A 25517-nucleotide genomic window follows, 5' to 3' on the forward strand; every position below is an offset into this window, starting at 1 on the left:
TGGGGCAAGGAATGGGAGGTGTTTTAAGTTCTAACATTGTTGAACTCAGAGTCTAGAAGGCTCTAGAGCTCTCAAATAGAAAATGAGGCACTGTTCTGGAACAATGCAGCAAGCCTGACACAGTGATGTAGGCCAGAGAGCAAGATGGGATGCTGAAGTTTCAAGCAACTGGAAGCTCAGGGACATTTTTTTGCACACAGAACATGGATGTTCTGCAAAGCAGTCACCCAGTCTATGCTGTTTCCCCAGTTTAGTAGAGACCACATTTTGAGCAGGGATTGCAGTAAACTAAATCGAGTGAAGTACAGATTAAGCATGACTTCATCTAGAAGGTGTGTTTAGCCGCTGAGATATTGATGATGGAGGAAGTAAATGGGCAGATATTCCACCTTCTGGGGTTGCAGAATGAAGGAGGAGTGCACCAGAGTCTCCCAGAGAGAATGGTCCTTGCAGAAGGCTGACACGGGAGGAGAGGAGAGGAGATGGGAGGACATATTTGTTGATGACATTTGGAGGTGGCAGAAATGGGGCTTAATGAGTGTAGAGAGACCTAACTCAGTTCTGCTTTTCTTCCCTTGTCCACATACCCCACAAAGAGACAACATAACTGGGCTCTACGTGGGTATTCATGGCCACCTCTCTGACCTGAAGAAGGTGAGTGCCATTAAGAGAAGCTGTTCAGGTGAGGATAAGCTCAGCCAGGTGGAGGAGGGTGGTGGTGGGTAGGGCCCATCAGGCTATTTTTCCAGGAAGACGCAGAGAGCCCTGAGACCACCCTGATGGGGATGGATGGGGAAAGGATTGCTTGGCCACAGTAAAGGGGAGGTGGCTAGAGCCTGCAAACTGAAAATTCTGAAACTGACGTAAAGTATCAGAGAAATTATAGATGTAAGTGGAAAGGGATTGGTCAATGGAAGAAAACCAGATGTGAGTTAGGTATCTCTACACTGCATAAGACCCATTTCTGCCACCTCCAAACACCATCAACAAACTGGTAACTGTTTGTGTGGAGTTTGCACGTTCTCCTTGTGTCTGTGTGGGTTTCTTCAGGATGCTCCAGTTTCCTCCCACATTCCAAAGATGTGCAGGTTCGGTGAACTGGCCAAGCCTCCCATGAGAGGAAACATCCTCCCTGCATTTTCCGTGTCAAAGCCTATGTTTCAATGAGATCACGGCTCATTCTTCTGAATCCCAGTGAGTACAGTCCCAAACTGTTTAATGTTTGTTCATAAGACAATCCATCCATTCTTGGGACCATCCGAGTGAATCTTCACTGAACTGCCTGCAATGGAATGATGCCTTTCCTTAAATAAAGGGACTGAAACTGTTCACAGTCCTCCAGATGTAGTCTCACCAACCCCCTGTACAGTTACAGGAAGACTTCCCTACTCTTATACTCCAACCTCCTTGAAATAAGGGCCAACAATCACAATTGCCTTTTTTTTCCAGAATCCCTACAATGTGGAAATAGACCCTTCGGCCCAACAAGTCCACGCTGAGCCTCTGAAGAGTAACCCATCCAGACCCATTCCCCTACCCTACTACTCTACATTTACCCCAGTCTAGTGCACCTAACTTGCAGAGCCCTGAACACTATGAGCCATTGGTTTAGCTCAGTTGGCAGGGCAGCTGGCTTGTAATACTAATAGCAGAAGTTCAAATGGCATCCTGGCTGAGGTTACCAAGAAGGACTCTCCTTCTCAACCTTTTCCTTTGTCTGAGATCTCGTGATCTTCAGGTTAAACCACCACCAGTGACCTCTGTCTAATGAGAAATCAGGACTATGGTCACTTTGCCTTTTCTGTTCTGTGTGATTTGAAATGGGCTTTAATGGAGTGTATTGCACATATTATTTCATAAAATGCTGCATACTTTTGCAACAAAAAAAATCATTGATTCACATAAATTATCCAATTGTATTACTTAACAATTCAGTATCATCATATTCTACCTCATCAGTGTTCTGACATGGATAGCTGCCAGAATTTGTTTACCCAAACTGTACACAAAATCTTTGAAAATGCTGCAATCTGAATGTCCCTGTGGAGATTTCCAGAGAATGTAGATAATTGGCTTCATTGACTCCAAGTTTAATTCAGTCGGGTTGTTCGAGGCAGAGTAATGCAGTCAGAAAATGCACGGAATTATTCGCAACGTCAACAAAATATATGACATGATCCTGGCCATCATTGGTATTCCGGGTAAGTAGGTTTGTACAGAAACTGTGTAAATATGCTGGTTTTACTGTGGGACTGATACTGCTGACCGTCTTTCTGCAGATACCAGGTCACTTTTTATCATATATTTTCAAACTGGTCGGTTCATCTCAATTAACTCTGGAGTTTTGATTTACTGCCTCGGATACAAGTGAGGTTCTGATTGTAGTTGGCATGACTGTTTAGTACAGTGATATCTAAACCAGCGATGCCTGCAAAAGAAAAATTGATATTATCAAATCAGAAACAGAAATTGCTGGAGAAACTCTGCAGGTCTGGCAGCATCTGTGGAGAGAAAGCAAAGTCAACGTTTTGAGCCTGGTGACCCTTCTACAGAATTGAATCTGTTCCAAAAGCTTTGGCTTTGTTTCTATTTGCTTCATCGTCCCAGCTCATCTTGCTCTCCTGCTCCCACCCCTACCCAAATGGGGAATCCAGAGCAAACTGAGGTCCAGCTGCATTTGGTCCACTTTGGTGACTGAGGTCACTGCTCATGATATGGTTCTTTGGCAACGTGTTTAAACTTTGGTCAGAAGACAACTCTTCCATACAGGGCTTCATCCTCGTATTTGGACCTTCTGTTACTCATCTGCAAGAGGCCACTCAAGTCATCATCCAGAGGTGTGATGGGAAATGGGGTAACATGGTGGAATCTGGAGTGGAATTCTGGTCCAGGTAATGTCTAAAATTAGGAATGTCTAAAATTCCAGTACGATCTGACGATACAACCGGAATGGGATGCATTTATTTGTGGGGCAACATAGTCCAAATTCAGGTACCAGATCAAGAAAGCAGTGAAATGTTCTTTTACATAAAACATAAATCAGCATTGTAATGAACAAATAGAACAGCATAGTGTCCAAATACAGATCCTAGTGTTTCCAAAGCAATGAAGATTTATTAATATCTTAACTTGACATTTGCATATTTCTAGTGGCTGATTTTGTGGGTGGATGAATGAGATGCTGCTGGGGAACGGTGTGTAGGGGGATGCAGGTAGTGTTGTAGATGGTACAATAATTGTGATTCTACACAGAGCTGGTATCCCATTATCAGGTCACCTTTTATCTACATGTGCACAGTACACCGACTGTGGGTAGCCAGCTCAGAATCAGTCCCTGAAGTGAGGAGACTGAATTTCCTATTTTTTTTTTTCTTTTCTCTTAAACTATTTCAGATGGTGGTAATTCTGTGTGAAATTGTGCTCTGTTATTATCCTTATGCAGCCTGTTTCAGAAGTCAATTGCTCATTCATTCTCTTTGCCCAATCTGTCTAAATCATAGAATCCCTACAATGCAGAAGGTGGACCGTTGGGTCTGTCCTAACCCTTCAAACAGCATCCCACCTAAACTCAGTGCATCACCTTAACACTGTAACCCCAATTTACCATGGTCAGTTCACCTAGCATTGTACACCCCTGGACACTACTGCACAGTGAATCCACCTAACCTCTACACCTTTGGACTGAAGGAGGAAACCCATATGGACACAGGGAGAACATGCAAACTCTACACAGACAGGGGGTGGAATTGAACCCAGGTCCCTGACACTGTGAAGCAGTGATGCTAATCACTGAGCCACCATGCCAACTTTCCCACAGATGGAAGAAACTGGAACCAAATCAATGAAAACAGAGGAGTAGTTATGGCTATATCTTCACCCCAATATTGTATAATGTTGCAGTACCATTGGCATTACCTCAGTGTCCCTTAGCTTGTTGTCAAGGAAGAGCTGAATCTCATGGTCATTTGTACAATTAACAGACTTGTATAACAGATCTGTGTAATCACTGGATGGCCATCTGTGAAAAGGATTGATGTTTACCCTCAGAACCTCAATCAAAAAGTAAAACTTGCTGACTTTACAGGTTCATGTCAGTCTCATTCATACCTTGTATTGATCCCGTGGGAATTGTGTGAAATAATTGCTGGAATAGGGAAGGGTCCAGCAATTCCTTTCCCTCCAGCTCAGTCTGAACAGCATCAAGAAGATGTGACTCTGGGACTGGAACAGATCTGCAGCAATCTCGACTGGTTCTAACAAGTCAGTCTGACAGAGAGAGAGAGGTTTGTGTGTGGATGTGGGGATGGCACGGGCTGGGTCCTGGTCACTGGATATCCCACACTTAGTCTTGGTTCAACCCTCCCTGTTCCACTAAGCTGCCTGGTCGCACTGTATACTGCAAAGGTTGTGCATCCTGACAACATCAGTCTCTAAAAATTGTGACATGCCTAATAAAGGTGTGCCAGTACAGCTACAGTGCTGGTTGTGGAATACAATGTCTACAGTATGAGATAACTGATGTATGGACAGTCCACAGTGTGCAACGTATTTACTGTCTACAGTAATACAATATCTACAGTAATGCAACATCTACAATATTTGATAACTAATATACGGACACTCTGTAGTGTGCAAAGTGTGAACTTTCAACAGTGATTGCTGTCTACAGTGTGTGACAATGACATGTGGACAGTTAGCAGAGTGCACGTTTGTATTGTCTACAGTAATACATAGTCAACAGTGTGGGAGACTGATATTTGAATATTTAGCTGAGTGCAGCCTGAATTGAACACACGGGTGCTAGGTCCTTTCCAGTCTTTACCATTGGACGATGCACCATTTGTTGAACTCTAAGACTGAATGGAGCCTTGTGGAGATCTGTGTTAGAGGCAAACATTTAACAGACAAATCGACAAAATTGCCGTTGGACACTGACAAGTTGACCCGACCCTGCAACCCGACATGAGATAGGGACCAGAGATGGTCAAAGTGAAATTACAGTGAATGTAGTGGGAGCATCAAAAAATGGCCTTTTAGGGACTGGGAGGGAGATTAATTAAGTAATCTTCCCTTACAAATGTGATTTCTTTCAAAGTTTTGTTAGCGGGATCTCTGCAAGTGTCGGGGTCTCCAGTGTATTTGATGAGAGTGGGACAGGCACACGTTGTGCAGATGGTCACTGGTTCCAAACTACGACCTGATCCTGACTGATTTTACACACACTGTTGATGCAGACCCTGTCATTCCCACAGGGGAACAGTTACAGCGCTGACCAATCTCTGACCCAGTATTTACACACACTGTTGATGCAGACCCTATCATTCCCACAGGGGAACAGCTACAGCGCTGACCAATCTCTGACCCAGTATCAAACACAGACTGTCACTAAAGTCTAACGCTGGGAAGAATTACACACTTGAACATATGTTTATTATACAAACAACAATATGTTTATGACAAATTGAATATAGCTTTATGTACAACTGAAGACAGATGATAATAAGAAATAATTAATAACTAACAGATTTATTGTACAATCGAACAAATTGCAGAGCATGGAGTACAGGAGTTGGAATGCCTTGTTGCAGGTGTACAAGAGTTCTTTGAAGAAGTAACATAGAGGATTGATGAGGACAGAGCAGTAGATGTGATCTATATGGACTTCAGTAAGGCTTTGACAAGGTTCCCCATGGGAGACTGATTAGCAAGGTTAGATCTCATGGAATACAGGAAGAACTAGCCATTTGGATACAGAACTGGCTCAAAGGTAGAAGACAGAGAGTGGTGGTGGAGAGTTGTTTTTCAGACTGGAGGCCTGTGACCAGTCGAGTGCCACAAGGATCCTCTACTTTTTGTCATTTACATAAATGATTTGGATGTGAGCATAAGAGGTACAGTTAGTAAGCTTGCAAATGACACCAAAATTGAAGGTGCAGTGGACAGCGAAGAGGGTTACCTCAGATTACAACAGGATCTGGACCAGATGGGCTAATGGGCTGAGAAGTGGCAGATGGAATTTAATTCAGACAAATGCGAGATGCTACATTTTGGGAAAGCAAATCTTAGCAGGACTTATATACTTAATGGTAAGGTCCCAGGGAGTGTTGCTGAACAAGGAGACCTTGGAGTGCAGGTTCATAGCTCCTTGAAAGTGGAGTCGCAGGTAGATAGCATAGTGAAGGCAGCGTTTGGTATGCTTTCCTTTATTGGTCAGAGTATTGAGTATAGGAGTTGGGAGGTCATGTTGCAGCTGTGCAGGACATTGATTAGGCCACTGTTGGAATATTGCATGCAATTCTAGTCTCCTTCCTATTGGAAAGATGTTGTGAAACTTGAAAGGATTAAGAAAAGATTTACAAGCATGTTGCCTGGGTTGGAGGATTTGAGCTATAGGGAGAGACTGAACAGGTTCCGGTCTTTTTCCTTGGAGCGTCGGAGGCTGAGGGGTGACCTTATAGAGGTTTACAAAATTATGAGGGCCATGGATAGGGTAAATAGGCAAAGTCTTTTCCCTGGGGTCGGGGAGTCCAGAACTAGAGGGCATAGATTTAGGATGAGAGGGGAAAGATATAAAAGAGACCTAAGGGGCAACTATTTCACGCAGAGGGTGGTACGTGTATGGAATGAGCTGCCGGAGGAAGTGATGGAGGATAGTACAATTGCAACGTTTAAGAGGCATTTGGATAGGTATATGAATAGGAAGGGTTTGGAGGGATATGGGCCGGGTGCTGGCAGGTGGGACTAGATTGGGTTGGGATATCTGCTCGGCATGGACGGGTTGGACTGAAGGGTCTGTTTCCATGCTGTACAACTCTATGACTCTATGACATGAGTGAGGTCACATTTGGAATACTGTACGCAGTTCTAGTCGCTCTACTATAGAAAGTAACTATTAAACTAGAAAGAGGGCAGAAAGGATTTACTAGGATGTTACCTGGACTGGAAGGTTTGAGCTACAAGAAGAGATGAGATAGGATGGGACATTTTTCCCTGGAGTTTAGGAGATTCAGGGGTGACCTTATACAGAACTATAAAATCATGAGAGGCGTAGATAAGGTAGGTTGCCAGCAGCTTTTCCCCAAGGGAGTCTAAAACTCTGGGGCATATGTTTAAGGTGAGAGGAGAGAGATACAAAAGGGCATAGAAAGGCAGTTTTCTTCACACTGAGGATGGTGAGTGTCTGGAATGGGCTGCCAGAGGTGGTGGAAGTGAGTACAATTTTATCATTTAAGAAACATCTAGACAGTTGTATGGATGGGTTAGATATGGGGGTACATGGACCAAACACAGGCAAAAGGGACTAGTTTAACGGTGAAAACTGGAAAGCATAGGCACGCTGGCCGAAAGGCCTGTTTCTATGATGGCGATCTCTCGGACTCTTTTATAAAAGCTTCACAATCACAGCTCCATCTCCCTGTGCTCGACGGTGAATATCACCCACATACCAACACACACCAGCTGCTACTGAAAGTTTCTACTGAATACTCCACATCGTTCCCATTCTACTTCGGAATTCCAGGAATTGTTTTTCTTGAGCCAATATAATATCTCATGTGTTTCACTTGATGGAGGTAAGAGATTTACACCTCTCAGTAATATCAAGTCCAAATAGTTGGCAATTTCTTGATCCTTTGATCACACAAATACTCGGACACCAGCCCTGCATTCTCTCAGTGATCGGAGCTGCTTCTTTCCATCTGAACTGAACTGATTCCTCCATAATCTAAGAAAGAAATTAATGATTAATAACCAACCAATTAATAAAGTTAAAATGACAGAATCATTCATAATTTTCCAATTGAAACACACATTTTGAAATCAAACTGTGAGCAGCTACACAGTAACAAATGGGTGTAAGTGGTGGGGGAAAGAGAATCTAATGAGCTGCTGCACACACAGACAGTGCTGTAAGAAACTAAGGTGTTGATATTTGGGGAATGATGTAAATTGAGGATGTAGTTGGAGGGGGAAATTGCATTGGACTTGTAATGCAGTGACCTAGAGTACAAATGCCAGCACCTGGCTGAATTTTATCTCAAATAATTAAACCATCCGGAATTGAAAGTTAGTTTCATAGTCACCATTTTCATAGAACCGAATCAGTGATTGCTGTAAATACACATCTGCTTCACTCATGTCCATCACCAAAGAGAATCTGGGAATCTTACCTGGTCTGGCCCAGAGGTATTTTCAGAAGACATTAAATCGTTCTGACTGATATACAATGTGTGGTTAAAGATGTATGTTTCAGATATGAATATGAAATGAAAATGGGATGGATATCTGGTTTCAACTTTGGCACTGAAGCTTACAACACACGTAATTAACACGGTAATGACTCCTTCCTAATGACTGGTATCAAGACAGATATGGGCAAGGATTTTTATTTTGCTGATTTTACATCACTTCACACTGAAATGTTGATTGCACTTTGAACACCATCTCAAAGAAGTGCTTCAAATGGCAAGGACGGAGAATAGATTCTGACTGGGGAGCATCAGATTCTCAGTAGCAACACAAGGGACCAAATTTGTTAATTCGTGAGGACATTGTCAACCAGACTAGACCTGAAACTCGCGTAAAGGGAACCAATAAGAGATAACAACTTGTTTCAACTTAATGAGATGGGAATCGTGGAGGCCATGGGACTCAGCAGGAGAAAGAGCATCCACCAGAGGGTGGTAGTGAGAAGTGACTGAGGAAAATTCTGGAAGTTGAATCACTCGAACAGGGAAGGAGATTGCTGAGTATTCAGTGTCAAAGAACAGCTGGATTAACTCCTGGAAAGGGAGGGTGAACAGCAGTGTGTGTGATTCAGATGGGAACTAACAATCAACAACTTTAAGGCAGAGCAAAGAGTGTCTTTCAGCAAGGTGACGGTCCTCCAGGAGCAGTTGATGTTTGTCTCGTTGTGCGTCCCAGGGAACAGACTGTAGAGCACAGAGTCTTGCGTCATGGAGCTGCTCAGGATGAACCTTGACAAAGGCCACTGCATCTTTCTCCAGACTTCCTTTGCAAAGACAAATTCCAGAAGATGTGTGACAGTCTCTCTCCCCCCTACAACCCCTTAGAGCATGCTGAGGCAAAGAGAGTCTGGGTTCGAGAGAGAGACAGACAGACAGACAGAGAGACAGAAAAAGAGAAAAAAAAAGAGAGAAGAGGATTCAACGACAGGAGCAGGGCTGTCTAGTTGCCTACATGCAGTGCCTTGGTGAGACCACACCTGAAGTCATGTGTATAGTTTTTGTCCCTTATCTAAGGAAGAACATTCATGCATAGAAGGAATACGACAAAGGTTTTCCAGACTGACTCGTGGGATAGCAGGACTGATGAATGAAGAGAGACTGGATCAGTTAGGACTATTTTCACTGTAGGTTAGAATAATATGGGGCACCTTTTAGAAACCTACAAAATTCTAACAGGAAAGGTCAGGGTAAACACAGGAAGGATGTTCCCAAGGTCCAGAACCAAGGGTCAATGTCTCAGGATCTGGGGTAGGCTATTTCGAGCTGAGCTGAGGATAAATTTCTTCACTCAGGTTGAGGTGAGTCTGTGAAATTCCCTGTCAGAGAGAGTGTTTGTTGGCTAAAACACTGAATGGTTGGAAAGAAAAAGTTAAATATTGTTCTCAAAAAGAACAGAAATTTCTGGTGAAACTCAGCAGGTTTACAGAGAGAGAAAAACGGAGTCAGCTGTGAAGAAGGATCACTGGACTCGAAACATTAACTTTACTTTCTCTCCACAGATGCTGTCAGGCTTGTTGAGTTTCTTCAGCAATTTTGGCTTTTGTTTCGGGTTTCTACTATCTGTATTTCTTTGCTTTAGTATGTCATGTTGTGGCTGTGCAGGCCATTGCTTTGGCCACTTTTGAAATGCTGCATGCAGTTCTGGGCTTCTTGCTATAGGAATGATGTTGTGAAAGTTGAAATGGTTCAGAAAGGATTTACAAGGATGTTGCTGGGGTTGGAGGGTTTGATCTAGAGGGAGAGGCTGAATAGGCTGGGGCTGTTACCCTTGAAGCGTGGGAGGCTGAGGGGTGACCTTATTGAGGTTTATAAAACAATGAGGGGCATGGGTAGGGCAAATAGACAAGATGTTTTCCCCAGGGTTAGTGGATACCAAAACTAGGGGGCAGAGGGTTAAGTTGAGGGGGCAAGATTTAAAAGGGTTCTAAGGGGCAACTTTTTCACACAGAGGGCTGGTATGAGATTGGAGTGAGCTGCCAGAGGAAGTGGTGGAGGCTGGTACAATTACAGCATATAAAAGGCATCTGGATGGGTTTATGAATGCGAAGAGTTGAGGGGGATTAGGGCCAAATGTTGTCAAATAGAGTCTGTGATGATGCTGCTCCTTTAACAAGGTTTTATTTTTAAAAGAATTTGTGCAATGAAAGGGGAATGGTCACTATCGCCAGCTCAGCTTTTCTCTGGTTTGATTTGGTTTTTGGACGTCTGGCTATTCACTGAAAGCAGGCAGGTAGTGTTTTGAGGCTGCTGATCCAAGAAGCAGGTTCGTGCTGATCCTCTCTGTCTGACATCTCTCTCCTGTAAGGCCCTGTGTTTGATGCTACCTTTTGCGCCACGAGGTGTTTATGGGGCTTGTTGCAAGTATAGGGAACAGGTAAAGTCTGTTTGGTTTTTGGATAGGTGAGGTTATTTAGTGGGCAGCACGGTGGCACAGTGGTTAGCACTGCTGCCTCACAGCGCCTGAGACCCGGGTTCAATTCCGGCCTCAGGCGACTGACTGTGTGGAGTTTGCACATTCTCCCCTTGTCTGCATGGGTTTCCTCCGGGCGCTCCGGCTTCCTCCCACAATCCAAAAGACGTGCAGGTCAGGTGAATTGGCCATGCTAAATTGCCCGTAGTATTAGGTAAGGGGTAAATGTAGGGGTATGGGTGGGTTGTGCTTCGGCGGGTTGGTGTGGACTTGTTGGGCCGAAGGGCCTGTTTCCACACTGTAATCTAATCTGTAATCTAATCTAACTCTGTATTCGGTTCTCTTTTGCTTCTATTTCATTGACTAATCTTGTAAATAAATTTGGTTTTGTTTAAAACGAAGTGATTTGACCAATGGCACCTCTCCTGGAATATCCACTTTACACCTTCTTAAAACAACGAGCAATGTCAGGGTCTGGGCTACTTTCTTGAAATGTTTTGAGGGGGTCTGGCCTGGTCCATAACAAGTCAGAGACATGTACAGCACAGAAACAGATCCTTCGGTCCAACTCGTCCATGCTGACCAGATATCCGAACCTAATCCAAAAATCATTCAACACCAGGTTATAGTCCAACAGGTTTAATTGGAAGCACTAGCTTTCGGAGCACTGCTCCTACATCAGGTGGTTGTCCGGAACAGTGCTCCGAAAACTAGTGCTCCCAATTAAACCTGTTGGACTACAACGTAGTGTTGAGTGATTTTTAACTCTGTATACCCCAGTCCAACACTGGCAGCTCCACATCCTAACCTAATCTAGTTCCATTTGCCAGCGCTTGTCCCATTTCCTTCCTATTCTTGTGCCCACACAGATGCCTTTTAAACATCATAATTGTACCAGCCTCCACCATTTCTCTGGCAGCTCATTCCATACACGCACCACCCTCTGCATGAAGAGGTTGCCCCTTAGGTCCCTTTTCAATGTTTCCCCTCTCACCCTAAACCTATGCCCTCTAGTTCTGGACTCCCCCATCCCAGAGAAAGACCTTGTCTATTTACCCTAACCATGGGACTCATTATTTTATAAACCTCTATAAGGTCACCCCTCAACCTCCGACGCTCCAGAGAAAACAGAGTTTATTCAGCCTCTCTGTACAGCTCAAAGCCTCCAACACTGACAATAACTTTGTAAATCTTTTCTGAACCCTTCCAAGTTTCACAACATCCTTCCTCTAGGAGAGAGACCAGAATTGCACAGAATATTCCAAAAGTGACCTAACCAATGTCATGTACAGCTTCAACATGACCTCCCAACTCCTAGACTCAGTCCTCTGACCAATAAAGGAAAGCATACCAAATGCCTTCTTCACTATCCTATCTACCTATGACTCCACTTGCAAGGAACTATGAACCTGCACTTCAAGGTCTCTTTGTTCAGCACAGTCCCCAGGACCTTCCCATTAAGTGTATAAGTCATGCCCTGATTTGCTTTTCCAAAATGTAGCACCTCACATTTATCTAAATTAAACTCCATCTGAACTAGATTAATTTGGGGTATCTGTTCAGCATGGACAGTTAGACAAAATAACCTGTTTCTGTGCTGAACATCTCTATAACGCCAGGCAGATAAAGTTCTTAAGGGTTAAAGGGGTCAAGGATATCAGGGAGAAAACAGGAACAGGGTTCAAAGTTGGATAATAATCCATGGCATATATATATATATATATATAAAACGATAGATCAGGGTCTATGGGCTGAATGGCCTGCTGCTGTTCTGATTTTCTATGTTCCGGTGAATTAATATGTTAAGCACCCCTGAAGAACTTGCTGTGGACATGACTTAAGGAAATTATTGTTTACAATACAATGGAAATGTTTAATGTTTTAACATATGCACTCACTGAATCAGCTCCAAATTCTTGCAGTTGATGATGAAGTTTCTCATTTTCGGAATGCAATCATCTGTGAATTTATTTCCATCCAGGTATAGCATTGACAATGATTCGCTCTGACTAAATGCCATCCTCAGGTCTTCAATGCAAGCAAATGTCAGATTGTTATCCTGCAAACTAAAGATTGATAATTACAAATCAGTTTTCAATACAGCTCGAAAAGATAAAAGAAATTCCACTGAGAAGGAAGAGCAATAATTGGATCAGCATAACAAAGTGAGAAAGCTTTTGAACCATCAGCCTCCTTTTCATTTTATTTGACTCAGTAATGACGAACTAATAATCAATTAACTTTAATGCTTTTAGTCTTTAACACCTTAATTGAAAGACCTTACTCTTAATTTTGAAAAGAATATGCGTACCTACAGCCTCACAGAATCAAACAGGGTACAATGCAGGAGGAGGTGATTCGAGGCTCCGAATGAGCAATTCACTTCCTGCCACTCTGTATCCCGTATCCCTGTGCACTGGGCCTTTCCAGACCAAAGTTTAATTCCTTTTTGAACACTTCAGTTGAACCGGCCTCTGCCATGATGTCAGTCAGGCACAACATTCCAACCTTAACCAGTCACTGTGCAGAAAAGATTATCTCACATTGTTCTTGCTTCTTTTGGCAATTTCTTGAATTTTTGTGCTGATATACTTGATCATTTCATGGCAGTGAACAGTTTATTGTTACCGACTCTTTCCACTGTCATTATCATTTTTAATACTTCATTCAAATTACATCACAGCTTCCTTTCCTTAATGGAGACGGATCCAATGTTTTCAATCTATCTTCAGACCTTATGTTCAGGATCCATGAAATCCTTTTCATGAGTCATTTCTTCCTTTCTCCGATGCCCTGCATCTCTCCTCAAGCATTGTAACAACGTGGGATGTAAACACATCAGCTTAGGCCAAATTGTATTAATTGAACAAAAAAATTAACTTAACTTTTTTACTTTTGTCTCTGAATCTTAACAACACTTTTTGTTGAGAATCTGAAAATTGTGCTTCTCTAGTTGGAAGAAGTGTGGTTTCAACTGGCTCCTGAATGAATGGCTTAACTGTAACTTTAAAATAATGCTCTTTCCTTGATCTTTTAGCTAACGATCCTGTCCCATCATTCAGCATTTTAAACATCTCCATTGGTTACCATGTGACCATAATTTCCACAAAAAGATTCTGATTCAATTTCTCCCTAATGTGGGCGGCACGGTAGCACAGTGGTTAGCACTGCTGCTTCACAGCGCCAGAGACCCGGGTTCAATTCCCGCCTCAGGCGACTCTCTGTGTGGAGTTTGCACATTCTCCCCGTGTCTGCGTGGGTTTCCTCCGGGTGCTCCGGTTTCCTCCCACAATCCAAAAAATGTGCAGGTTAGGTGAATTGGCCATGCTAAATTGCCCGTAGTGTTAGGTGAAGGGGAAAATGTAAGAGAATGGGTCTGTGTGGGTTACGCTTCGGCGGGTCGGTGTGGACTTGCTGGGCTGAAGGGCCTGTTTCCACACTGTAAGTAATCTAATATCTTCCTGTTGAAATTTGATTGCAGTCTAATATATACTTATTGTCCAGAACAGAACCGAATACTCCAGATGCAGTCTAGCAAGATCGAAGAATGTGGTGCTGGCAAAGCATAGCCGGTCAGGCAGCATCCGAGGAGCAGGAAAATTGACATTTCGAACATAAACCCTTCATCAGGAGTCCTAATGAAGGGTTTATGTTCAAAGCATCGCTTCTCCTGCTCTTCGGATGCTGCCTGACTGGCTGTACTTTTCCAGCACCACATTCTTGACTCTAATCTCCAGCATCTGCAGTCCTCACCTTCCCCTATATATTCAACAGTGGTCATGCCAAAGATACAGCAAATTCCCGACTTGCCACAAATCATTGCACATAAAATTTGGGGTTAATGTTGGGAAGATTACCTACTCCAATCGCTTTGTTTTGCATTCCGAATACGTCAATGATGCAGACAAAATGTTGACTCCTGTATCTCCAATGTTATTGTCATTCAGCCTAACAGCCAAGAAAAAAAAACAATCAAGGAATGGGAAATCTCTCCGATTAACATAACATAAACTTCACCTTACAGAAACTCCATTCAATTGTTTCTCATTGACACACTGAGGCATGGGTAGATAGAACAGTGTTGTGCAGTATTAGAAAACAGATTGAAATCTTGCATAACTATTCTCACTGAATTAGTTGGTGACCAGTGAACACATATTTCAAACAGTAGATTAATTGCTTGAATGATGAAAAATGAGAGGTGTACAGTTCTTATCATATATTTTACTCAGTAAATTGCTGTTACTCGTTCACTGACTGAAAGGCTATTGACAGTACAACCCAGTACAACTCTGAAAAGAGGAATTTGATATATACCTGAAGAGAAAACATGTGATAGCTTTGAGGGAAGAGGAGGGGAATAGGATGAAGTGTGTAGGCCATTTAAGGAGCCAGTGCAGACATAATTGGCCAGATGGCCTTATTATGTATTACCCATTTTATGACCTGGAAATAGAATATATATTTTAACCCAAAACTGGACACATGGGATTCAGGGAGAGCTTGCCAATTGGCTTAACAGCAGGAGACAAAGAGGAGGGTTGTTTTTCACACTTGGAGGCCTGTCACCACCAATGTTCCATGGAGATCGGTTCTGGCTTGTCTTTTGTTTGTCACTTATAGAAACGATTTGGATGAAGGCATGGTTAGTAAGTTTGCAAATGATATCAAAATTGGTGGCATAGTAAAGAAGAGGATTTTCTAAGGGATTTTGACAAAATGGGTCAATGGGTTGAGAAATGGCAGATGGAGTTCAATCTAGATAAATGCATTTTGATACAACAAACTTGGGGAGAGGTTAATCAGTTAATGGGAGGGCTTTGGGCAGTGTTGTACAACAGAGGGAGCTAAGGATTCAGGTACATAATTCTTTGAAGTTTGCTTTGGTGAGGCCTCTTCTGGAATACTGTGTCCAGTTATAATCACTTAGGTAAAAGAAGAATATTGTTAAGGTGGAGAAGGTTCAGAAAAAGTTTACCAGGAAGCTTTGATATGGAAGGTTTGAGTTATAAGGAGAGGCTGGATAGACTGGGATTTTTTTCCACTGGAGCATAAGAGGTTGAGAGGTGACCTCAGAGGGTTATAAAATCATCAGCGGCATAAAAAGGCTTAATGGTAGGTGTCTTTTCCCGAGGATGGAGGATTTCAAGACTAGGGGCACATTTTTAAGGTGAGAGGAGACAGAGTTAAAAAAGTCACAAGAAGAAATTGTTTTAAACTCAGAGGGTAGTTCCTGAGGAAGTGGTGGATATGGGTGCAATTAGTGGCAGATGGAGTTTAATTCAGATAAATGCGATTTGCTGCATTTTGGGAAAGCAAATCTTAGCAGGACTTATATACTTAATGGTAAGGTCCGAGGGAATGTTGCTGAACAAAGAGACCTTGGAGTGCAGGTTCATAGCTTCTTGAAAGTGGAGTCGCAGGTAGATAGGATAGTGAAGAAGGCGTTTGGTATGCTTTCCTTTATTGGTCAGAGTATTGAGTACAGGAGTTGGGAGGTCATGTTGCGGCTGTACCAGACATTGGTTAGGCCACTGTTGGAATATTGCATGCAATTCTTGTCTCCATCCTATTGGAAAGATGTTGTGAAACTTGAAAGGGTTCAGAAAAGATTTACAAAGATGTTGCCAGGGCTGGAGGATTTGAGCTATAGGGAAAGGCTGAACAGGCTGGGGCTGTTTTCCCTGGAGCATCGGAGGCTGTGGGGTGACCTTATAGAGGTTTACAAAATTATGAGGGGCATGGATAGGCTAAATAGACAAAGTCTTTTCCCTGGGGTCGGGAAGTCCAGAACTAGAGGGCATAGGTTTAGGGTGAGAGGGGAAAGATATAAAAGAGACCTAAGGAGCAACCTTTTCACACAGAGGGTGGTATGTGTATGGAATGAGCTGCCAGAGGATGTGGTGGAGGCTGGTACAATTGCAACATTTAAGAGGCATTTGGATGGGTATATGAATAGGAAGGGTTTGGAGGGATATGAGCTAGGTGCTGGCAGGTGGGACTAGGTTGGGTTGGGATATCTGGTCGGCGTGGACAGGTTGGAGTGAAGGGTTTGTTTCCATGCTGTACATCTCTATGACTCTAAAAGATATTTCGATAAATACATGAGAAGGAAAGGTTCGGAGGGATATGGGCCTGGAGCAGGCAGGTGGGACTAGTTTAGTTGGGATTACGTTCAGCATGGACTGGTTGGACCAAAGGGTCTGTTTCCATGTTATTTGACTCTATGACAAGTTGAACGCAAGACAGAAAATTGATTGTCTTATATCCATTTTTTTTTAAACATTTGTGCAATTATATCCCATTGAACTCATCCATATGTAATCCAGCAAAGAGTAAAAGTAATGGTTAATTGTGAGGCATTATTGCCCTGCTTGGATAACACAACAAAGAAAAAGACTTATAGACATCAATCAATCAATAAATTCCTGCTTCTCTGATGCATTTAACAATCACATGCCATGTTTTCAGTTCCAAGCAGAATGGATAATAGTTTATCCCAACAGTCAGGTAAAATATGTGGTGATGAGCTGCCCAATCTCCCTGCTGCTGAGGTGAATGGTGAATTTTGTGCTACCACAAAGGGCAGATCATGCCTCCTGTAAATCACAGACTGTTGAACCTCTATTTCAAACCCACCCTGACCCTCACCCGTAACAGTTTCAGATACATGAATGGCAGCCTTGCTGTGTTAGCAACGTATTCTGCATTGAACTAGGTACAGCATTCACTTACTCTTTATCTAGTGAATGGTTGGGTCAAATACAATATCAGATTAGCTTTGGTTTGTAAAAGTAAACTACAAAGGATGATATTCATCTCTGCAATGGCACACAATTGGTGACAGAGGTTGGGTTCAACAGTTTGATTTGCCACCTGATCTCCATTGCTATTCTCTGTCAGTGAACTGTGTTCAGTCACACACCAGGTCTGTTCATTTAATTGAGGGCCTCTTAGGATTAGTGTTCAAACCTTCGCCAACTTTTCGTTTAATTTATTATTTTATTGATTTTGATTTGTAGCTGTGAACTGCAATGAGCTGGAGATGATCTTTGGATTGTGAACAGCAACTTGTGTTTCAACAAAACAAACAAACAAGCTGCTGTTTGTTCGCGAGGTGGGGCCTCACAGTTAATGGCAGGTTAGCTCTTGATCAATAGGATCCTGTAGATGTTTCAGCACAGTGGGAGAGCAGCACATTGAACTAGATAAGAAATGTTTGGGAATTGATCAGGCCAGTACCTGGGAATTGTTGTGAACAAGCCTGGGATAGAACATAAAATCAAAAGAACTGTGGATACTGGACATAAGAAACAAAAACAAAAATTGAGGGAAAAGCGCAGCAGGTCTGGCAGCATCTGTGGATAGATATATTTCGGTCCAATGAGCTTTCCTCAGAACAGCAATTTCCATTTGTTTTTGGGAGAGAACGAGATGGTCAAACATAGGCATAGATCACAGTTTAAGTTGGTTTTTGGGACTGTGCTTTTGAGAGAATGAACTTCGCTATTGACGTTACAGCATGAAGATTTAAATGCTCCCTGCCTAACCTTCCACTTTATTTCAGAATTTCAGTTCTCAGAGTGAATTCAAAGGTGGCACAGATCGATATCTTCAGAAAATTAACAAAGAAACCATTAAATATACATTGAGAGTAAGATATGAAAACCACTTAATCTGGCCAGTTTTGTTACTTTATTTTAATTATCCCTTCACTGTGTTTACTTGTCTGTCTGTCTGTCTTTTGTGTGAATTGCCCTGAAAACAAGGTTATTGGTTTCAAACTTTGTTGTTTAAGTTTGCTATGCTAAAGTTCCTATATTGATAATAAATTGCTTTTTTTTTTGTTGTTTCAGTTATTAACCTACCGTCTAGGTTTCATTATCAACAGAGTCTGCGATTGGTTATAAAGTCTGGTTAGGAATTGCTGAGGTTAAAATCTTTGAAGGTTTTAATTTTACTCTGTTGTGAACACAGAGGTACGATGATTTGGCTCGGTTCTTTGTTTCCTTGTCATTGCACTAGTTAAAGACTCTGCCAGACTCCTTGTGGCTTTGAATGTCTCACAGTGTAAGACCAACCAAGTTCGCCTGGTGCTTTTTTTTTGTTATAGTTAGAGCACTCAGTATCAAGGTCAATGCGGTAGTAGCGTTAAAAATAAATAAAAAGCATGGAAAACACCTTGACTCTCAGAAAATAAACGAATAGTAATTGTGATTCAGCGACTATAGTGACAAGTGGCTCAACAGTTAGCATTGTTTCCTCACAGCACCAGGGATCTGGGTTTGATTCCACCCCTGGGTGACTGTCTGTGTGGAGTTTGCACATTCGCCCAGTGTCTGCGGGGGTTGCCTCTGGGTACTCCGATTTCCTCCCACAGTCAACTATGTGCAGGTTAGATGGACTGATCATGCTAAATTGCCCATAGTTTCCAGGGATGTGCAGACCAGATGGGTAATAGAGTCATAGAGATGTTCAACAAGGAAACAGACCCTTTGGTCCAACTCGTCCATGCCGACCAGATATCCTTAATTAATCTAATCACATTTGCCAGCATTTGGCCCATATCCCTCTAAATGATTCCTATTCATAAACCCTCCAGATGCCTTTTAAATGTTGTAATTGCACCAGCCTCTACCACTTCCTCTGGCAGCTCATTCCATACCCACACCATCCTTTGTGTGAAGAAGTTGCCCCTTAAGTACCTTTTAAATCTTTCCCCTCTCACTCCCAGATCCCAAGGAAAAGACCTTGCCTATTTACCCTAAACATGTTCCTCATGACTTTATAAACTCGATATATAAGGTCATCCTCAGCCTTCAATGCTCCAGGGAAAACAGTCCCAGTCCATTCAGCCTCTCCCTATAGGTCAAACGCTCCAATCCTGGCTTCATCCTTCTAAATCTTTTCTGTAGCCTTTCATGTCCCTTGGGAAATGCAGGGATCGGGGAGGGGTCTGGATGGGATGCACTTCAGAGGGTTGTTGCAGACTAGATGGTCCAAATGACCGTTTTCTGCTCTGTAGAGATTCTAAGTTCCTATGAAATTCATATCAGGTGGAATTTATAAGAGAAAATCAGTGGGTCATTGCTGACATGTTATCTAATTTCACCCGGATCAATACATACCTTAGAACTTTGCACTTGTGGATTGCAGGGGCCAATCGTTTGATCCCCTCCTCCTGAATATAACATTTCTCCAAATTCAACTCCATCACTGACTCACAAAGTTGTACAACATGAGACATTACAAAACAGTCCATTGGGTTTAATCTCAGTGCATTTTTTGGATTGGAGTCCCCAAAGTTCAAACGCTCCACAGATCCAATGGTCTTCTGAACTAAAGCTCTATTCTGAGACTCCGACAAATAATGGAATATGTTCAGCAGTTTCCTCTTTCCAGTGGCTCTGTCCATGTTTTTGATTTCTGCCTGAACATTGGCCTGCAGCCAGTCTATCACCTGACAGGTCGTGTGATGAGACAGCGGACCCAGGAATGGTTCCAGATTTCGGGATGAAGTGGGTGTTGAAAGACCAACTAAAAATCGAATAAAAATCTCAAACCGACCATCATCCTTCTTAAAAGCACAGTGAAGCATTTCCACCATGTTCTGATGCTTTGGACTCAAATACTGAGCCAGGGCGGCCAAGAATTCCTGGATGGTAAGGTGGAGAAATGTGTACACAATGTTTTTAGCTGTGTCATCCCTTTCCAAGATCTCCATCATGAATCCTGAAATGAATTTGCTGGACTCCAGCTGATGCTGAATGAAGTGATTCTCATTAAAAACAATTCTCCTTTTCGAAACTCCCTGGTAAGCCAACTCCCCGAGTCGCTGTAAAACCATCCGCTGGTCCTCAACATCTCGCTTGTGGTTGTCCAAGAGATTGGAAAGGTAGATGGAGAAAAGTTGAGTGATAGTTTTGGGAAGAGGTTGCTTGCACTTCATCTGTGTAAAGAGTGGGCCGAAGGTTGAGCAAATGATCCAGCAATATGAAGGGTCGTAGCACATGGTGTACAGGATCTCATTCTCCTCGAGGTGTTTGAAGACATTGGTAGCGAGTTGCTCACTGCCAAAAAAACTTTCTGAAAAATTCTTTTCTTTCATCAGCAAGAAAGCCCAGGATCTCAGCCCAAAGGTTGACATTGGCCTTTTCCAATGAGTCAAGGGCAGTCGGCCGGCTGGTAACCAGCACAGAACAACCTCTGAGCAGCTGTTGCTGTACCAGGGAGTGCACCATTTCAAAAACTTCACATCTGCAGTCAGGCGCAACACAGTGATTCGCAGAGACATCACCAGCCACGCGGCCAGTGAAATCAATCTGGTGTTTGTACTCATCTAATCCATCAAAAACCAAGAGAAGATATTCAGGTTTCATCCAGATATCTTCAATTATCTTTTCTAAATAAGGGTACTGATCCAATACCATTTCAGTCAGAGAAACGGCTCTGTTGATGGCATTAAGATTTCGAAATGTGAAATGTAGAACAAATTGGAACTGAGGATAGATGTTTCCTGCTGCCCATTCATGGACCATCCTCTGCACCATTGTTGTCTTACCAATGCCAGCCACTCCACTAACCACCGTGGTGCCAGACAGGCTGGAGTGGCCAAAACTGCTCCTGAATAATTGATCAATCCGGATTTTTTCAAGTTCGCTGGTGAGGTACTTCCGCTGCCATTCTTCATGTTCCCTGCCTCTGGAAAGGAGCTCGTGTTCCACTAGTCTCTGTTCACGCAGAGTGCAAATAATGATAAGCTCTGTATATCGATCAGTGAGGGAAATGGTCGTAATTTTGCTGTCTCCTTTGATGGTGTGTTTGACCACATGCTCGGTTTGGTGGAGGAGGTGTTGCTTGTGTTGATCTTGTATACCTTTCATGACAATGATCACAATTATGTTGGCATTGTTCTTATTTGTTAATTAACTACATTAAAACAATTAACGAGAAGCAAGGAGGAGTTTGAGTTGGGTAGCAATACAAAATATGTGAGTCGAATCCAAATTTTACTACGCTGTGCTAGAAATTAATCTTATCGAATAAATATTGAATTAAATTAAATATAAATCAGGGAGAATCAGATGGATTATAGTAGACTTTACATTATAACAGACAAGCCCCTCCACTCTATCGTCATCTCCATTTGAGGAGAATTTACCATTGGAACATGTGAGAAGCCAAATATTATCACATTGTTCACTTATTATTATTTACTGTATTCATTTTTGTTTTGTCTGTTGTCCCCAGTGGAGATAGTATCAGAGTGTTTATAAGATTGATGTCTGCTTCAATCTCAGACAATTTATACCTAATGTAAACATATGGCCCACTGGCTGAATAGGGACTGTGCATAATACTCACTTTTTCAATGCTTAATGTTGGGAACAGGATGACAAACCAGTGATACAATTAAATGTGCTATGTGAACCATAATTATAAAATAACACTGTCGATGTATAAGGATAACATTGGGATCTTCCACCAATTTTATCAACTCATTGTCCATTTCAGTGCGAAAGCTGAAGCCTCTCATTGTACAGTCTAAGATTGTATGTGAATGGACTCCCTATCTATTCTGAATCTTCATGTTAATCTACCTATACCCAGCTTGACCCCATATTTGATTTCATGTTTTAACAAGTCCGCGACATAGACGAAGCAAATCTTACCTCGATATGAGCCTAAATATGTTTCCAAGCCAACTAATTGCCTGGCCAGACAATTGAGTACAGTATTTGACACAGCTACTCTATGTCAGTAAGATTTCAGCAAATATGGGCTCTTCACAAATCCAATGTTTCAGCACTGTGTGTAGAAATGTGTTTCTGGGATATGTGACTTATTGAAAAACAATTCCTTATCTAGTCCTGGTTGATCAATTAGGTCAAGCTAATATCATTGTAGCCCTATTTGTGCCTTCATTCAATGCCCAAACAACATGTGTGCAATCTGATACATGTTGAACTCTAGTACATATGCAGTTGGTAGAAATATGACACTTGGATGTTTAAAGATTCTGTTTCTATACGTGACCCATATCCACACTTTCTTTAGGTCACTGTGCGTTTCAAGTCATTGCCCAGGGTGGAGCCGACATATGAATCAAGACCTTCTTCAACCAGTACATACATATCAGTTCAGTCTGTCCACACTATGGGACCACACTCTAACTTCTGTATTCATCAGATCTGACTTCATCAGTAACTAGTCTGGAACCAATTGTGATCCTATAAATGACATCATCTTTACTCAGTCTGTCATGTATTTGATTTAAGCTTTAACTGGGTCTGGAGCTTTATGTGACTCCAGCCCAATACAGACTTTGTAGACTCCGAGACTCTGGCAATATTGAGGTTTACATTTGCATAAAGGCACCCGACGGCCTTGTATTGACAGTAAAAGCAAGACTTCTTTTCAGACCCTGATGTGACTGAAGGAAAAAGAAATAATGGCCTGACAAAGTACCAGGGAAGATCTTGAAACCAACTGACTTGCAAAACTGAATGTGACTTTGTGGTTCAGCATCTAAAACTGGAAGGTTGGGCTCAGTCTGCTCCAGAGCAGCTGGGAATATCAAAATGAGCATTCAGCAATTTCCAACAAAGCTCAATATCACACATGTGGCATATAATCTGTGTCAGTTGGAACACTGTCCATGCCCAAGTTCCAGTTCATTTGCTTCGTGTTGTAACTTGGATTGCATTTTATAGAAACAGTTCATGGTAATAATTTGGAGGGTTTGTTTCCTTTCAGTGATGAAATGTGAGACACAAATAAAATGTTAGAACTTAATTAATGCGGTACGTTTTTATGATTAACGATTACTTTTATTTTGACTTACCTTTGAGGTGATCTGATAGCTCTCCTTCCATCTCTCCGATGCGTGCATTATAAAGCAAGTCAAAACCTGGGAAAGATGTTTCATTTCATTAGTAGTGTGTGGCAGCCTCACCCATTAAAGAGGCAACCATGTTTGATTGCTAGAAATACTTGGACTGTATCATCAAGGCCATGGCTCATACTTGGCCATGACATCAAGGAGAGACCGTTAGTGGAATGAGAATATGAAAATGGAAGTGTTCCTACATCACAAACCCGAGTAGGTCACTGAGGACAGGGCTGATGGGTGAATGGGTCTCGGTGTGAACTGTGGAACAGTCAGTAGAATTGAATTGCAGATATTGCAACTCAAACGGGGCATTCATGTGGTGCTGTAGATCACAGTAGCAGCAGCAGAATTGTATTCAATCGCAATCTGTAACTTCTCCCCCAGGATAATCCCTCAGACTACCATTACCATCAAGCTAATCTATTGTTCAGTGACAAGTGAGGGTGAACATGCCAGAATTAGAACTCTGTGTACCTAAACCTGATGATAAACTAAAGTCCTGTACACCTACAGTAACGCATCCATACTCCTGTTCACAAATCATCCTAAAATGAAAGTCAACACATCATTTATCTTCCGAACTGCTTCTTCTTTCAGAGTGAAACAATCACAGAAGCGTAGATTCTGTTCCATCAAAAAACACAGCATGATCTACATTAGTCTTACCTTCTTACATGCGATCCATAGCCATAAATGGTATGACACTTCAAGTGTTGGTCCAATTACTGTTCAATGTTTGTGAGATTACCCATCACAACTTCCTTCTCAGGAAGTGCATTCCTGACCCCAACACCCTCTGGGTGAAAAACATTCCTCAAATCCTCTCTAAACATCAAACCCTTCAGTATAAAAGTCTGCTGCCTGTTCTTGGTCCTTTGACTAAAAGGAACAGCTACTGTCCATCCATCCTATCCATGCCTCTTGTAATCTTATCATTGTAAATCACGTCCCCTCAGCATTTTCGGCTCCAAAGTAAACAACCCGAGCTTATCCAGCTTCTCTCCATTGCTGATATGCTCCATCCCAGGGAATATCCTGGTGAATCTCCTCTGCAGCCCTAGAGTGCTATCACATCCTTCCTATAATCCCAGAACTAACACAGTATTCCAAAATCCTGTATAACTATTATAACTATTATAATCTATGTCTCGTTGAATAAAAGCTATGCCAACAGTCGCATGTGCCTTCTTAACTAACTTATTACCCTTTCCAGTCACATTCATGGTTGTGTGGAGAAGCACCGTCTGAGCTTCCCAGAGTGCTGCCACTCATTGAGTCCTCCCCTGCATGATTCCTTCATCCAAAGTGCATCACCTCATATTTATCAGGGTTGCATTACATCTGCCATCGATCTGCCCGTCTAACCATTCCATCTGTATCTTCCTGTAACATAAGACCTTGCTCCGAACTGACGAACTACCCGTCCAATTATTGTTTCAAACATACACTTACTTATTACATTCAACCACCCACTTCCACATTACCATTTATATTATATATGAATACCACAAATAATCAGGGACACAGTATTAATCCCTGTGGTACACCAGGGGACACCGGTCTCCAGACACACAAACAGCCTTCTCCCAAGACCCTCTGTCTCCTGCCACTAAGACAATTTGAGTGCCACTTACCAAGTTTCCCTTGATACCATGAGATTGTACTTTCTTTATGAGTTTCCCCGGTGCTGCTTTGTCAAAGGCCTGGCTGAAAAAAAAATATAAATGACCTCTTCGAAAAAAATCAATAAAATTCGTTTGGTATGACTTCCCTCTGATGACTTCATGCTGACGATCCCTGATCAAACATTCAACTGAATGAATCCAATCAGCCACTCGTTCATCTTACATAGCAATTGGAGCAGATCTTTTACAGCTATCTGCTTGTTTCACAGGGATTGAAAGAGAACGTGCGGGTTATAGAAAGGTAAGAACTTAGAATAACCAACTTCACTAAGGAATGGAAATTA

At 42.3% G+C, this 25517-nt stretch overlaps 1 protein-coding gene across 1 annotated transcript; it reads right to left on the minus strand.

Annotated features, from left to right (window-relative positions):
- Positions 1-7594: 7594 nt before the first annotated feature.
- On the minus strand, positions 7595-23627 carry LOC148146037 (NACHT, LRR and PYD domains-containing protein 3-like). Its single transcript, XM_087999237.1, is given in 6 exon segments — positions 7595-7723; positions 12555-12722; positions 14518-14604; positions 19785-20737; positions 20739-21532; positions 23501-23627. Coding segments are annotated over 6 exon segments (2121 nt in total). The 5' UTR covers positions 23532-23627; the 3' UTR covers positions 7595-7635.
- Positions 23628-25517: the final 1890 nt, after the last annotated feature.

The sequence above is a fragment of the Chiloscyllium plagiosum genome, unplaced genomic scaffold (genome assembly GCF_037043375.1).
Source record: "Chiloscyllium plagiosum isolate Xiang-an unplaced genomic scaffold, Cpla_swu_hap1 HiC_scaffold_22, whole genome shotgun sequence".
Taxonomy (NCBI): domain Eukaryota; kingdom Metazoa; phylum Chordata; class Chondrichthyes; order Orectolobiformes; family Hemiscylliidae; genus Chiloscyllium; species Chiloscyllium plagiosum.